This window comes from Leopardus geoffroyi, chromosome C1 (genome assembly GCF_018350155.1).
Source record: "Leopardus geoffroyi isolate Oge1 chromosome C1, O.geoffroyi_Oge1_pat1.0, whole genome shotgun sequence".
Taxonomy (NCBI): domain Eukaryota; kingdom Metazoa; phylum Chordata; class Mammalia; order Carnivora; family Felidae; genus Leopardus; species Leopardus geoffroyi.
In genome coordinates, this window is record NC_059328.1 from 203,807,520 (window position 1) to 203,821,173 (window position 13,654).

The 13,654-nt window shown below is 60.0% G+C and overlaps 1 protein-coding gene across 12 annotated transcripts in view; it reads left to right on the top strand.

Moving 5' to 3' along the window:
• SPEG (striated muscle enriched protein kinase) overlaps window positions 1-13,416 on the top strand; it is a 56,595-nt gene extending 43,179 nt beyond the window's left edge. For all 12 annotated transcript variants that reach the window (XM_045481366.1, XM_045481360.1, XM_045481364.1 and 9 more), the window contains 16 exons: window positions 495-521; window positions 1,213-1,365; window positions 1,550-1,592; window positions 2,540-2,608; window positions 2,876-4,850; window positions 5,133-5,264; window positions 7,828-7,944; window positions 8,083-8,250; window positions 8,363-8,485; window positions 8,641-8,808; window positions 8,899-9,514; window positions 9,972-10,211; window positions 10,293-10,516; window positions 11,592-11,667; window positions 11,870-12,019; window positions 12,342-13,416. In XM_045481366.1, coding sequence (XP_045337322.1) covers window positions 495-521; window positions 1,213-1,365; window positions 1,550-1,592; window positions 2,540-2,608; window positions 2,876-4,850; window positions 5,133-5,264; window positions 7,828-7,944; window positions 8,083-8,250; window positions 8,363-8,485; window positions 8,641-8,808; window positions 8,899-9,514; window positions 9,972-10,211; window positions 10,293-10,516; window positions 11,592-11,667; window positions 11,870-12,019; window positions 12,342-12,534 — 4,474 coding nt within the window. In that variant the 3' untranslated portion in view covers window positions 12,535-13,416. The remainder of the gene's footprint in view (window positions 1-494; window positions 522-1,212; window positions 1,366-1,549; window positions 1,593-2,539; window positions 2,609-2,875; window positions 4,851-5,132; window positions 5,265-7,827; window positions 7,945-8,082; window positions 8,251-8,362; window positions 8,486-8,640; window positions 8,809-8,898; window positions 9,515-9,971; window positions 10,212-10,292; window positions 10,517-11,591; window positions 11,668-11,869; window positions 12,020-12,341) is intronic.
• The last annotated feature ends 238 nt before the right edge of the window (window positions 13,417-13,654 follow it).

Consider the following 13,654-nt stretch of genomic DNA (forward strand, 5'->3'; position numbering starts at 1 on the left):
GCCGCGGGTGGGCCAGGGCCTCTTCCCTCAGTGCCGTGCTGGGGCCTTGCTCGCTGGCAGAGAGGAGCCTCACTAAAGCCCAGATTCCTCCTCTGACAGTAGGTCTATTGACCATGTTTCTACCTGCCCCTCATCAGTCAGAGTTGACCCAGTCACTCAAGGCCTTAGCCCTCCCTGTCCATCCTTGGCTCCTGATCTCCCCTAGGTGCGGGGACTTCCCCCTCTGTGGCCATCTTGCCTCCCCGCAGTGAGGGAGGCCAGCTCTTTGGCTCCCAGACTCCTCTGTGCTTCCTAGGCTGGCCCTGCCATGACCCTTGACTCCTCCAGGGACCTTGAGACCTCTGGGTTGAGAGGCCTCCTGGAAGGAGGCATCCCTGTGCCCATTTGTCCCAGTGAGGACACTCCTCACTAGATTAGCGGTAGCAGAAAACTGCTCACTGCTAGTGGGAGGCGGGCTGTCCACTTAACCCTCGATTACTCTCTTTTCCCCACAGGCCTGTGGGCGTTGTTGCCTTCCTCTGGTAAGGACCCCTCTACACTACGGACCCCAGTTTCCAATGGTCTCCTAGCAGGCCCACCCCTAACATTTGCAGAGCCTGGGGCAGGAAAGCAGTTTAGGGCCTGCAGCCCACCCCTTCTCTTTCTCACCCCTGCACCGTCAGGGGCTTCACGTGCATGAACGTGGATGCCTCGGACTGCGAGTCTAAACTCTGTCTGCCACCACGCTCCTCCGTGAGGGGCGGTCATGCTAGCAGCATGCTTGGGAGGCTGGACAGAGAGAGGCCCGTGCAGGCTCAGTGCCATCTAGGCAGGGTATTATAAGGCCTTGAGTGTTCAGAACAGGCACTAGAAGAAAGAGGCTCAGGCTCAGGGCGGCATATCCCCTGGGCACAGACTCTTCACCTCAGGAACAGGCCGTGGCTGGAGGAGGGACAAAACAGGTCCTCTAAAGCATGGGTGCAGGGCCCAGCTGGGTGCTCCGGTCTCAAAGCAGTACTGCCTCCTCACCTATTTGGCAGTGAGGGGTGGCGGCAGGACAGGCGAGAGTCTGAAAGACTGCCCTCCGTTCGGATTCACCCTGCCTCTGCCTTCCCCAGAGCCCCAGGGCCTCTACCTGTCCCCAGCCCCATGTCCCCACTGGCATCCCTCATAGTCTCTGCCTCAGCCCAGGGCCCCGCCCACCTCTCATGCTGGCCCTCTCTGCCTCTGCAGTCTGACGGGAATCTCCCCATTTGTTGGGGAAAATGATCGGACGACATTAATGAACATTCGAAACTACAACGTGGCCTTCGAGGAGACCACATTTCTGAGCCTGAGCAGGGAGGCCCGGGGCTTCCTCATCAAAGTGCTGGTGCGGGACCGGCTGTGAGTACAGGGTCCTGAGGAGCCCCCCACCCCTCAGAGTCCCCTCATGCCGCCCCCCACTCCTGACCCAGCCTCTGCCCTTAGATGTTCAGTCTCTCAACTCCTTACAGGCCCTGTTTGCCCATGTGTTGACTGGCTCTCTGAATGAGTGATGGAGCCCTTCTTAACCTTCATTCCTTTACAGGAGGCCTACCGCAGAGGAGACCCTAGAACATCCTTGGTTCAAAGTGAGTCTCTTGCAAAGTTGTGGTAGAAGAGGTGGGGGGAGAGAACATTATTAACAGCTCCATTTATTGAGTACCTACTGTGTGCAGTATAGTCTGAGAGAGGCAATTTATAACCATATGGTCTGTTAGCCTCACAATAGCTCTGCATGGAAAGACATTATTACTCCTGTTTTGCTAATAAGCAAAGTCATCAGGGTTTTCCCTGGCTCTCAAGACCAGCCCTGGTCCTCCTCACTCCTGTGTGTCTGCCTCTGTCCCGCACTGCGGTTGGTGGGTGGCCCGGCTAGACCGGTCTCTTGGTTTTGAGCTCTGTGTGGCCAGAACTCTCACTCATTCATCTTCAAACCCCAGCACCACAGGGCAGAGGGGTGGAGTTCAGCATATGACCCAGAAAGAGTGACTGAATAAACCATCCATTGAGTGTTATGCTGGGTCAACTGAAGGTTGAGGTCATTCTGGTATCCGTCCTTGGATTATGAGCCTTGTGTCTCAGATCATAAATGAGCTCTTTTCAGACACCTGGGTGGGAGACTGAGGGAAATATCTGTCTCCGTCTGGCCCACCAAAGCTCCAGATGTCTGGGACGCCGGCTCTGCGTGAGACAGGTGGTGAGCTGGGGAGTGGAGCCCAGGCCAGGGGCCCAAGTGCAGGCTCCTGAGGGCAGCCAATGTGCCAAGACGGTGTAAGAGCCCTGGCGTAAGCCCCAAACCCACACGAAGAGCCACTGGCTTTCTGCCCTTCCACTTAGGTTCAGGGATTTTGTCATACGTAGGCACCTTGGCTGTGGGAGTCGTGACAGATCTAAGGGGAAGGGACCCCTAGGAACCCAGACTCAATGCTGCCCAGTCCACTGTCCCCTGCTGTGGACTTTGCCTCTCTGTTGCCAAACCTTGAGGGTCTAGGTTGACAGAGGACGTTTCCTCAGGCCCTCTTTCCTGGGTTTGCAGACACAGGCCAAGGGCGCAGAGGTGAGCACGGATCACTTAAAGCTGTTCCTCTCCAGGCGGAGGTGGCAGGTGAGTTTGCCTGGGCCCTGCCTCTGTGCCTTCCACCTTTTCGCTCCGCAGTTTTTCTCTTGAACCCTGCCTTTTTTCTATCACGTGCCCTCGCTCCCCACTCGTCTGTCTTCATCCACTTTTTATTCTCTCAAACCCCAGTTTCACTCCCGTTCCCCAACCCTCCGCCTGCCTGGGGTCTTCTCCCCTGGGGCTGAGGTGGGCTTGAGTGGGTCAGTCTGGCCTCGGGGGTCCCTCTCAGGTCTGACTCTAGTACCTTGTCTCCAGCGCTCCCAGATCAGCTACAAGTGCCACCTGGTGCTGCGCCCCATCCCTGAGCTGCTGCGGGCACCCCCAGAGCGGGTGTGGGTAGCCATACCCAGAAGACCACCCCCCAGTGGGGGGCTCTCATCTTCCTCTGACTCTGAGGAGGAAGAGCTGGAGGAGCTGCCCTCAGTGCCCCGGCCACTGCAGCCTGAGTTCTCGGGTTCCCGGGTGTCCCTCACCGACATTCCCACTGAGGATGAGGCCCTGGGCGCCCCAGAGGCTGGCACGGCCACCCCCATGGACTGGCAGGAGGAGGGAAGGGCCCCCTCTCAGGACCAGGAGGCCCCCAGCCCTCAGGCCCTCCCCTCCCCAGGCCAGGAGCCCCAAGCTGGGTCCAGCCCCCAGCGGAGAGAGCTCCGGAGGGGCACCTCTGCTGAGAGTGCCCTGCCCCGGGCCGGGCCGAGGGAGCCGGGCCGGGGCCTGCACAAGGCAGCCTCTGTGGAGCTGCCGCAGCGCCGAAGCCCCAGCCCGGGCGCCACCCGCCTGACCCGGGGAGGCCTGGGTGAGGGTGAGTATGCCCAGAGGCTGCAGGCCCTGCGCCAGCGGCTGTTGCGGGGAGGCCCTGAGGATGGCAAGGTCAGTGGCCTCAGGGGCCCCCTGCTAGAGAGCCTGGGGGACCGTGCCCGGGATCCCCGGCTGGCACGGGCTGCCTCCAGCGAGGCAGCCCCTCGACACCAGCCCCCACCTGAGACCCGGGGCCTGCAGAAGAGCAGCAGCTTCTCACAGGGAGAGGCGGAGCCCCGGGGCAGGCACCGCCGCGCTGGGGCGCCCCTCGAGATCCCCGTGGCCAGGCTTGGGGCCCGCAGGCTACAGGAGTCTCCCTCCTTGTCTGCCCTCAGTGAGGCCCAACCACCCAGCCCTGCGAGGCCCAGCGCCCCCAAATCCAGTGTCCCCAAGTCTTTGAAACCACCTACCACCACACCCAGTGATGCCCCGCAGCCCTTGGCACCCCAGCCTGCCCAAGAGAAGGCCCCAGAGTCCACGCTGGAGCCGGTCCCAGCCCCCAAGCCCACACAGCCCTCTGTGACTCCGCAAACCCCAGTGGCCCCCCTCACACCTTATGCCCAGATCATGCAGTCGCTCCAGCTGTCAGGTCACACGACGGGCCCCCTGCAGAGCCCTGGGGCATCTCCATCAGAGCCCAGACCCCACCCTGCTGTGTTTGCCCGGGTGGCCTCCCCACCTCCGGGAGCCTCCGAGAAGCGCGTGCCTTCAGCCGGGGCGCCCCCAGTGCTAGCCGAGAAAGCCCGGGTACCCACAGTGCCCCGCAGGCCAGGTAGCAGTCTCAGTAGCAGCATCGAGAACCTAGAGTCAGAGGCTGTATTCGAGGCCAAGTTCAAGCGCAGCCGTGAGTCGCCCCTGTCGCGGGGGCTGCGATTGCTGAGCCGCTCGCGCTCAGAGGAACGCGGCCCCTTTCGCGGGGCCCAGGAGGAGGACGGCATGTACCGGCCCAGCCCGGCAGGAACGCCACTGGAGCTGGTGCGACGGCCGGAGCGTTCCCGCTCCGTGCAAGACCTCAGGGCGGTCGGGGAGCCGGGCCTCGTCCGCCGCCTCTCGCTGTCGCTGTCCCAGCGTCTGCGGCGGACCCCGCCCGCGCAGCGCCACCCAGCCTGGGAGGCCCGCGGTGGGGACGGGGAGAGCTCGGAGGGCGGCAGCTCGGCGCGGGGCTCCCCGGTGCTGGCCGTGCGCAGGAGGCTCAGCTCCACGCTCGAGCGGCTGTCCAGCCGCTTGCAGCGCAGCGGCAGCAGCGAGGACTCAGGGGGCGCATCGGGTCGCAGCACGCCGCTGTTTGGACGGCTGCGCAGGGCCACGTCGGAGGGCGAGAGTCTGCGGCGCCTCGGCCTCGCACACAACCAGCTGGCGGCCCAGGCCGGCGCCAGCACGCCTTCCGCAGAGTCCCTGGGCTCTGAGGCCAGCGCTACGTCCGGCTCCTCAGGTGAGGGACAGGGGCAGAGTGGCCGGTAAATGTGTGAACACGTGCGGGTGGGGGGTGGGGTGGAGCTGCGATGACAGGTGCAGAGCCCGGAAGAGGGTGGGAGGGCTGGAGGGAAGCTCTGGGAGGAGGAGCTGGAGGTCCTGGAGAGGGGGCTGAGGCTGGTTTGGGAGCAAGCTGCGGTGGGGGCTAGAAGTTCTCTACTTCCCTGGGCTGAGGGCCTCAGGGAGGTGGGAGCTTTCTGGCACTGGTTGGGCCAGGGCTTATGGGCCTGGGTCTTCACAGCTCCTGGGGAAAGCCGGAGGCGGCTTCGCTGGGGCTTCTCTCGGCTGCGAAAGGACAAGGGGTTATCACAGCCAAACCTCTCTGCCAGTGCCCAGGAGGATTTGGGTCACCAGTATGTGCGCAGTGAATCAGGTAATAGAGGCCTGCTGGGTGAGTAGCCCCCTCCCTGCCTCAGGAGCGGTCATAGCTGGGTGGAGCCCATCTTGAGGACGCTGGGCAGTAGTGGAAGGGACCCACAGTCGGGAAAACAACAATAATAATAACATTAACTGATCCTGTTGACTAGTAATGCTGAGTGTCCTCGTAGGTGCTTTACAAGCGCTGCCTCATCTAACCTTCCCACGTTGTTTAGGAACTGTTCTTATCATCATCCCTATTTTATGGGTGAGGAAACAGGTTTAGCCATGCTAGCCGAGAGTTGGACTGCACAGTCCTCTGTAGCCAGAACCCAGGGGTGGCTTTGGGACACCGTACTTATGCCTCTCTTTGGCTAGCCTCCCCCTCCAAATGTGTGTACGTACAAAGACATTCTTTCTCTCCCAGCCCAGCGGCCCACAATCTGGACTGTGCCCCCAATTCTCTACTCCTCCAGAGCCCTGAACACCCTCGCTGCCCCTTCCTGTCCTCCCTGCCCCCACAGAAGGCACTTGTGTGGGGACAAGCAGTCTTCAGGGCTCTTTGCTGAGGGGTGGGGGACTTGGCATATGCCCTGGTCTGTTTCTCTGCCCAAGTATCCTGGGGCTGCAGGGAGAGAGGTATTCTCCACCTGGGGTCACCCCAGTTCCCCACCAGAAAAGGGCTCGTTCTTCAAGGACCACAGGCAAAGGCTTTTGGGGGGAGGGCAGCTTTTCCAGACCAGCATGCAGAAAAGAGCAGGCCCACCAAGCCCGGCTGTGTGCGGCATCTTTATCAGTCACCTCTCCGATCTTCCCCAGTTTCCTGATAAAACTCCTCAGCACCGTTCCAGCCGTGCCTCCGCTGGACGCAGGGTGACCGTGTCCATCTTTGGCCAGGGGAGCTGGGGTGTCTTTCTTAAGGCAGCAGGGCCTGTAGTGAGCAAAGGGGAGGGAAGGAGGCCAGCCGGTGGGGGCAGGGGTGGAAGAGGCAGGGAAAGAGAGATAAGCCAGCATCGAGGCCCAGGGACAGCTGATTCCTTCCCACTGGGGCTTCTCTCCCAGCTGCATTTTGCTTGTGCAGCTGATTTTCTGCCGAGGCAGTGTCCCCTTACCTCATCCTCTGCCCCCTCCCTGCAGGAAGAAGGCTGTCCCCCGTCCACTTTACCAACTAGGGCTGGCCTCTGCGGGAATGGAGGTGGGGCTGGCAGAGCTGAGCTGGGGTCACCTTTCACCTCTCCTCCTGGCCCCCCTCCCTCTCCCCTCTCCCCAGTACCCTCACTTGGCCTGGAGGTGGCCACTGATGAAACTATATTTACTTTGCATTGTTGGCGCCTCGGTGTGGGACCCCTCCTAGGGAACACTGGGGTATAGTGGGAAAGGAGGGGTCATGCTGGCTCTCCTGATATCCACTCTGGCTGATCATCCCTCCCCTACGCAGCTCATCCTCACCTCTGTTCCCTCCTGGTTCTTTAGACAGGCAGCAGCTGGGGCTCCCAGGGGTATCGACCCCTCAGCTCTCTTCCCACATGAAAAATGTACCCCATACCCCACCCCGCATTGGTCTCGACCAGATTGGGATTTTTCTAAAGAGACTTTCCAGGGAGCAGGAATGCAAATCCTCAGGACACCAAGGAGCCACAGGCAGGCTGTACAGCGGCAAAGACCTTGACCCATCCACAGCCCAGGCTTGGACGCACTCACCAGCCAGCTATGAAGCCAGCTTTGCTGAAACAGCCTATTTCTCTGGGGGTCTGGCCTTAGCTCCTCTACTGGGCATATCAACAGGATAGTAATCCTGACAACAATAAAAGCTAACATTTGTGAGCACTTATTACATGTTAGATACATGCTAAGCACTTTCCATACCTCTTTTAATTCTCACAGCCTAGGAGCTTTGTGTTAGGATTTTCCTCGATTTACAGACAAAACATGGTCCAAGGTCATACAGATACTGTCTCTTGTCCCTGCAGAAGCTCTCGCTACTTAGCTGACCCAAAGGAGTATATACGAGGTCTGGGACCGTGTGCCCAGACCCCAGGTGGGGTAAGGGGCCGGGGAGGCTGACACACTTCCGGGGTTTGCCCCGTTTGCCTTGACTTTGGATCTTTCGAGATGACGCGTTTTGATTGAACGTAATGTTCAATCTCAGGAGTCTGTGCCCAAGTCACTGGCTCCTCTCACTTGCCCTGTGGTGCCCCACAGGAGTGGGTATTTCAAAATCTTAATCAACATAGTGTTCCAGTATTTGTTTTTACTTTATTTAACAGATGCTTACAGAACACTTACTTAGTTCCAGGCCCCACTCCAAGCGCTTTACAAACATTATGAGGTAGCTCCCAAGCATCTTCAATAGTCAACGAAAGAAAAAGCTAGTTCTACACCCAGAGGAGGTGATACCCTAAAGAAAATTCTCAAAGGCATGGCGTTGGGGTTCTCCTTCCCACATCTGACTGGGAAGGGACAACTTTTCACTCTGCTTCCTGCTGGCAGCCCCCGCTCTCACACACATCTTCCCTTCCCTCCTTGGTAAGTGAGCTGGGGTTCCTGCAGACCCATGGCTGTCTTTGTCCTCCCTGCAGATTTCCCTCCGGTCTTCCACATCAAACTCAAGGACCAGGTGCTGCTGGAGGGAGAGGCAGCCACCCTGCTCTGTCTGCCAGCGGCCTGCCCTGCACCCCACATCTCCTGGATGAAAGGTAAGGAGAACCCTCCTGTCACACAGCGGGCAGGCAAGTGGTCCCACAGCCAGGGGATGCTCAGGGGAGGTGGTAACTGGGGAGAGGGGCCTGGAGCCATCTCACTCAGCAGCCCCCTCTGCTCTTCCCGGCCCGCAGACAAGCAGTCCCTGCAATCAGAGCCCTCAGTGATCATCGTGTCCTGCAAAGATGGACGGCAGCTGCTAAGCATCCCCCGGGTGGGCAAGCGACATGCTGGGCTCTATGAGTGCTCGGCCACCAATGTCCTGGGCAGCATCACCAGCTCCTGTACCGTGGCTGTGGCCCGTGAGCTAGGGGCAGGGACTGAGGGGGGCAGCGATGGCATGTGGTGGGCTAGGGTTTGAGGGTCCCTAAGCTGGGGCACAGGGGCTCACTGGGGCTCCCTTCCTCTTGCCAGGCATCCCAGGAAAGTTAGCTCCTCCTGAGGTGCCCCAGACCTACCAGGACACGGCGTTGGTGCTCTGGAAGCCAGGAGATAGCCGGGCACCTTGCACATACACGCTGGAGCGGCGGGTGGATGGTGAGGGACGGGGCAGGCTGGCGGAAGAGGGGGTGGGAGCTGGGAGGTGCAGGGGTCCCGGGAGACAGTTGCCCTCCGTGGCTCCTCACAGATAGCCCTGGGAGCTTGGGCCACCCCTTCTGTGGCCTCAGCCCCTCCCCCATGCTGCCCTACAGGGGAGTCTGCCTGGCACCCTGTGAGCTCAGGCATCCCTGACTGTTACTACAACGTGACCCACCTGCCAATCGGTGTGACCGTGAGATTCCGTGTGGCCTGTGCCAACCGTGCTGGGCAAGGGCCTTTCAGCAACCCTTCCGAGAAGGTCATCGTCAGGGGCACACAAGGTCAGTGGGACAGAATGGGGGGGGGGTGGCCAGAGAACTATGGTTTTGCCCGGGGGTACCATGGTGATGATTTTCTTTCTCTCCACTTAGATTCCTCAGTTCTTCCATCTGCTGCTCACCAAGACGCCCCTGTTACCTCAGGGCCAGCCAGGGCCCCGCCTCCTCACTCTCCTACCTCACTGGCCCCATCCCAGACTCCCACCCCAGCTCCTGCTCCCCCAGCCCCTCAGTCAGCCGCTCTCAGCCCCTCATGTCCCCCAACACCCCCCAGTCAGGCCTTGTCCTCCCTCAAGGCCGTGGGTCCACCACCCCAAACCCCCCCACGAAAGCACAGAGGCCTGCAGGCTGCCCAGCAAGCAGAGCCCGCCCCACCCAGTGCCCAGGCCACCCCAAGTGAGCCCAAGTCTTCCATCCCTGACACTGGGACCCCAACCCCAGCCTCCACCCCTCAAGGGGTTAAACCAGCGTCTTCCTCTACTCCCCTGTATATGGTAACCTCCTTTGTGTCTGCACCCCCAGCCCCTGAGCCCCCAGCCCCCGAGCCCCCTCCCGAGCCCACCAAGGTGACTGTGCGAAGCCTCAGCCCGGCCAAGGAGGTGGTCACCTCCCCTGTGGGTGGTCCCCCCAGCTCTCCTGGGCCAGAGGGCACCACTCTTCGACAGGGGCCCCCTCAGAAACCCTACACCTTCCTAGAGGAGAAGGCCAGGCAAGTGGGTCTGGGGAAGGGACGGAGGACGGAGGGGGGAGTGGGTGGGATGTAGGGAACAGCAATTCAGAGAGAAGATCAGGTTGCCCTGGGCAGGGTTGGGGAGGGACTGAGATCTGGATGCCTGGCATATTAAATTCAGATTTTCTCTGCCAGGCACTGTGCTAAGCTCTTTAATCATATGATACCATTTAATCTTCACAACCCTGAGAGACAGACACAGGCTGCATTATTATCATCAGCCGTTTCACAGATAGGAAAACTGAGGTTGGACAGGTTATGGGATTTGCCTGAGGCACAGAGCCAGTAAGTGGCAGAGCTGAGACTCCCATCCAGGCTCCTAGGATTGAACTTCAGAGGCCACGCTCAGAACCATTGCATACTTGCTGCTGGGGGTCCCTGCTTCCCCGACCTCCTCTTCTCTGATCATGTGGTGTCCCCCCCCACACACACATAGGGGCCGCTTCGGTGTAGTGCGTGCATGCCGGGAGAACGCCACCGGGCGGACATTCGTGGCCAAGATCGTGCCCTACGCGGCTGAGGGCAAGCGGCGCGTCCTGCAGGAGTACGAAGTGCTGCGGACATTGCACCACGAACGGCTCATGTCCCTGCACGAGGCCTACATCACCCCGCGTTACCTCGTGCTCATCGCTGAGAGCTGCGGGAACCGGGAGCTCCTCTGTGGGCTCAGCGACAGGTAACCCGGCGACCTGGGGGAGCAGGGAGCAAGTGGGGGCAGCTGAGCTGGGATGTCACCTGCTCCGCCCGGGCCCCCCAGGTTCCGGTATTCAGAGGACGATGTGGCCACCTATGTGGTGCAGCTGCTACAAGGCCTGGACTACCTCCACGGCCGCCACGTGCTGCACCTGGACATCAAGCCTGACAACCTGCTGCTGGCCCCTGACAACGCCCTCAAGATTGTGGACTTCGGCAGTGCCCAGCCCTACAACCCCCAGGCCCTGCGGCCCCTTGGCCACCGCACAGGCACGCTGGAGTTCATGGGTGAGGGCGCCGTGCCAGCCGGGGGTTGGGGTGCTACCAGAGGGGTGGAAGCCGGGGCCCACTCTGCTTCACTCACGTATGTGCCATTTATTGAGTGCTTACTATATGTGAGCAACAAATTCGGTTCTTTCCATGCATTTTCTCTCTTTTCTTTTTTTAAGTTTATTTTTTCTGAGAGAGAGAGAGAGAGCGTGCGCGCGCGCGAGCATGGGTTGGGGAGGGGCAGAGAGGGGGGAGAGAGAGAATCCCAAGCAAGCTCCACACTGTCAGCACAGAGCCTGATGCGGGGTTTGAACTCACGAATCGTGAGATCATGACCTGAGCTGAAATCAACAGTCAGCCGCTTAACTGACTGAGCCACCCAGACACCCGCCATGGATTATATTTTCAGTAGCCCTAGAGATTGGCATAACATTACCCCCATTTTACAGACGAAACAGAGGTGCAGTGAGGTTAAGTATTTGTCCAATATCAGACAGTTTATAAATGGTAGAGCCAGGATTTGATAAAATTGGACAGAGAGGAGATCAATTATTAATCTATATACATAAGGTAAACCAGCTACCGTTTAGCTACCTACTGAATACTTTATGCTCATCATCTCTATTCCTTGGAGTTATTCTACAAGCCACACTTTACAGATGAGGAAATGGAGAGCCAGACAAGTTTAGTACATTGCCAACGTCCCACGGCTAGAAGGACAGGCCTGGGATTAGAGCCAGCCAGGCTGATTTCAAAGGCTCTTAACCTTGGTGTTGGCCACGCTTTTTGTGAATGGGCGCCCTACCTCAGGGCTGATCCGAGGGAGCTAGTGGCCCTGGTTCCCAGTACCTCTGCAGTTCTGGGGACCCCACCATTCAGTACCTGGGCCGATTCCTCAGGCAGCCCACATCTCTGCTGGGGGCCACCCAACTCCCGTTCCACCTGCTGGATCCAGGGCCTGTTGCTCTGGTTGTGCCCATGGTCTTGTGACCTGGGCGCTGTCCTGCTCCCCCAGCCCCCAGGGGCCTCCCTTGTCTCTCCCGCTCCCCTGCCATCAGGAAGCTGGTTCAACTTGGCCTCTGTCTCCTGTCAGCTCCTGAGATGGTGAAGGGAGAGCCCATCGGTTCCGCCACGGACATCTGGGGAGCGGGTGTGCTCACTTACATCATGTGAGTGCCCCTAGGACCCACCTTCCGCCTACATCCCTCTCCCCACTCACAGCCTCCCCAGCACACAATGCACACGCCCAGCTCAGGCTCAGTAGACTTATCTCTGAGCACTGTGCCCTTCCGAACCCCCACACTAACGTCCCCCTGGGGCTGTGAGCTGACTTTCGGTCCGTATGCATCAACTGAACCGTCTCCACAACAGGCTCAGTGGACGCTCCCCGTTCTATGAGCCAGACCCCCAGGAAACAGAGGCTCGGATTGTGGGGGGCCGCTTTGATGCCTTCCAGCTGTACCCTAACACCTCCCAAAGCGCCACACTCTTCTTGCGGAAGGTCCTCTCGGTACACCCCTGGTGAGTAGGCCCCACACTTGCCAACCCACCTGGCATTACCTGCCCGCGGCCTCAGACCACCCTGGCCAAGCCTGAGCCGAAGCCCCCCCAACCCCAATTCCTCCCCGGCCACCACTAATACACCACTACTTTTAAATGGTTGTTCTCTCCACCACTGATGCCTTTAAGCCCCGTGAGGCGGGCAGAGTCACCGCCCCTGCTCCAGAGATGGGGAAACCGAGCCCCAGAGTTGGCTCGCTGAGGGATGTGAATCCAGGACCGGGACTTGGATCCGTGGGAGGGCGGAGCCTTCCAGGCTCACTCTCCCTGGCCGGCCTGGCAGGAGCCGGCCCTCCCTGCAGGACTGCCTGGCCCACCCCTGGCTGCAGGATGCCTACCTGATGAAGCTGCGTCGCCAGACGCTCACCTTCACCACCAGCCGGCTCAAGGAGTTTCTGGGCGAGCAGCGGCGCCGCCGGGCTGAGGCTGCCACCCGTCACAAGGTGCTGCTCCGCTCCTACCCAGGCAGCCCCTAGCGGCTCGGACCACAGCCTGGCCTCGGGCTTCAACTCGGGGCTCCACTGAGGCCACGGGACATTCCAGGGCCCCTATTGAGCCGGGTGGGCCCAGGGCTTCGGACACCACCAGCAGCAACATCCAGCCGGGCTGTTACCTCATGGACCTGCAGGGACAGAGGCCCTGGGCTTTGCCGATGCCACCCCGGCCAGAGCCAGAGGGGGAGACCCATGGGCCAGGCTGGGTGGGGGTGGGGGCACGGGAGCAGGGAAGCAGGAAGAGGGGCAAGAAGGGAATGGGTAAGAGACAAGGAAAAGAAGCCACGGGACAGGGAGAGGAGACTCTAGGAAGGTTCTGGGGGGGGAGAGACAATGTATCTGGGGGGAAACCAACTTAGCAGGATATGAATAGCTGGAGAGGAGGAAGAGGAAGGAGCCCAGCGTGTCAGGGCTGTGGGCTGGAAGTGAGTGTTGGTGGAGCGGGGACAGGACGTGGAGACAGCGCTAGGGAGCCAGAGCCAGCACGTGAGGGAGGGCAGCAAAGTGGGGGAGGGAGAGGAGAGGACTCAGGTGGGGTGGGGTGAGGTGGGCCAGCTGCCAGCATCCCAGAAGGAGGACCTGGAGCACTGGGGCCTGGAAGCAGTGATTACGGGAGCCAGTGCTCTCCTGTCCCAGTGGATGCAGCTGTGAGCACTCTGCTGGCCCAAGGATGTCCCCGCTGCCCCTCTGTGGCCTTCACCCTTCTTCCCATTCATATTTATTTATTTATTGACTTTTATGAAATTTCCCTTCCATCCAGTTCCTATTGCCCGTGTTGCCCTGACCATCCCCCCAGCCATCCAGCTGTCTGTGCAGCTGTCTGTCTGTCTGTCACAAGGAAAATAAAAACAGCAAGCAGCAGGACCTATGTGTGGTCAATGGGGAGGGATGGTGGGGGGGAGGGGAACAGGGTGCTGGGGGTGCTGGGACAGGGGCATTTCGGCCTGCCCTTGGCCAGTGAGAGCTGAGGTGTAACAGCTAGCATCTTAGGACCATGGCTCCTGACCCTGACCCTCCTGGCCCCTCACCTTTCCCTTATTCTGCTCCTCCTTCTGAAGTTTCTGGAATCCTGGCAGGACCACTGACTCCTCACCACTACCAT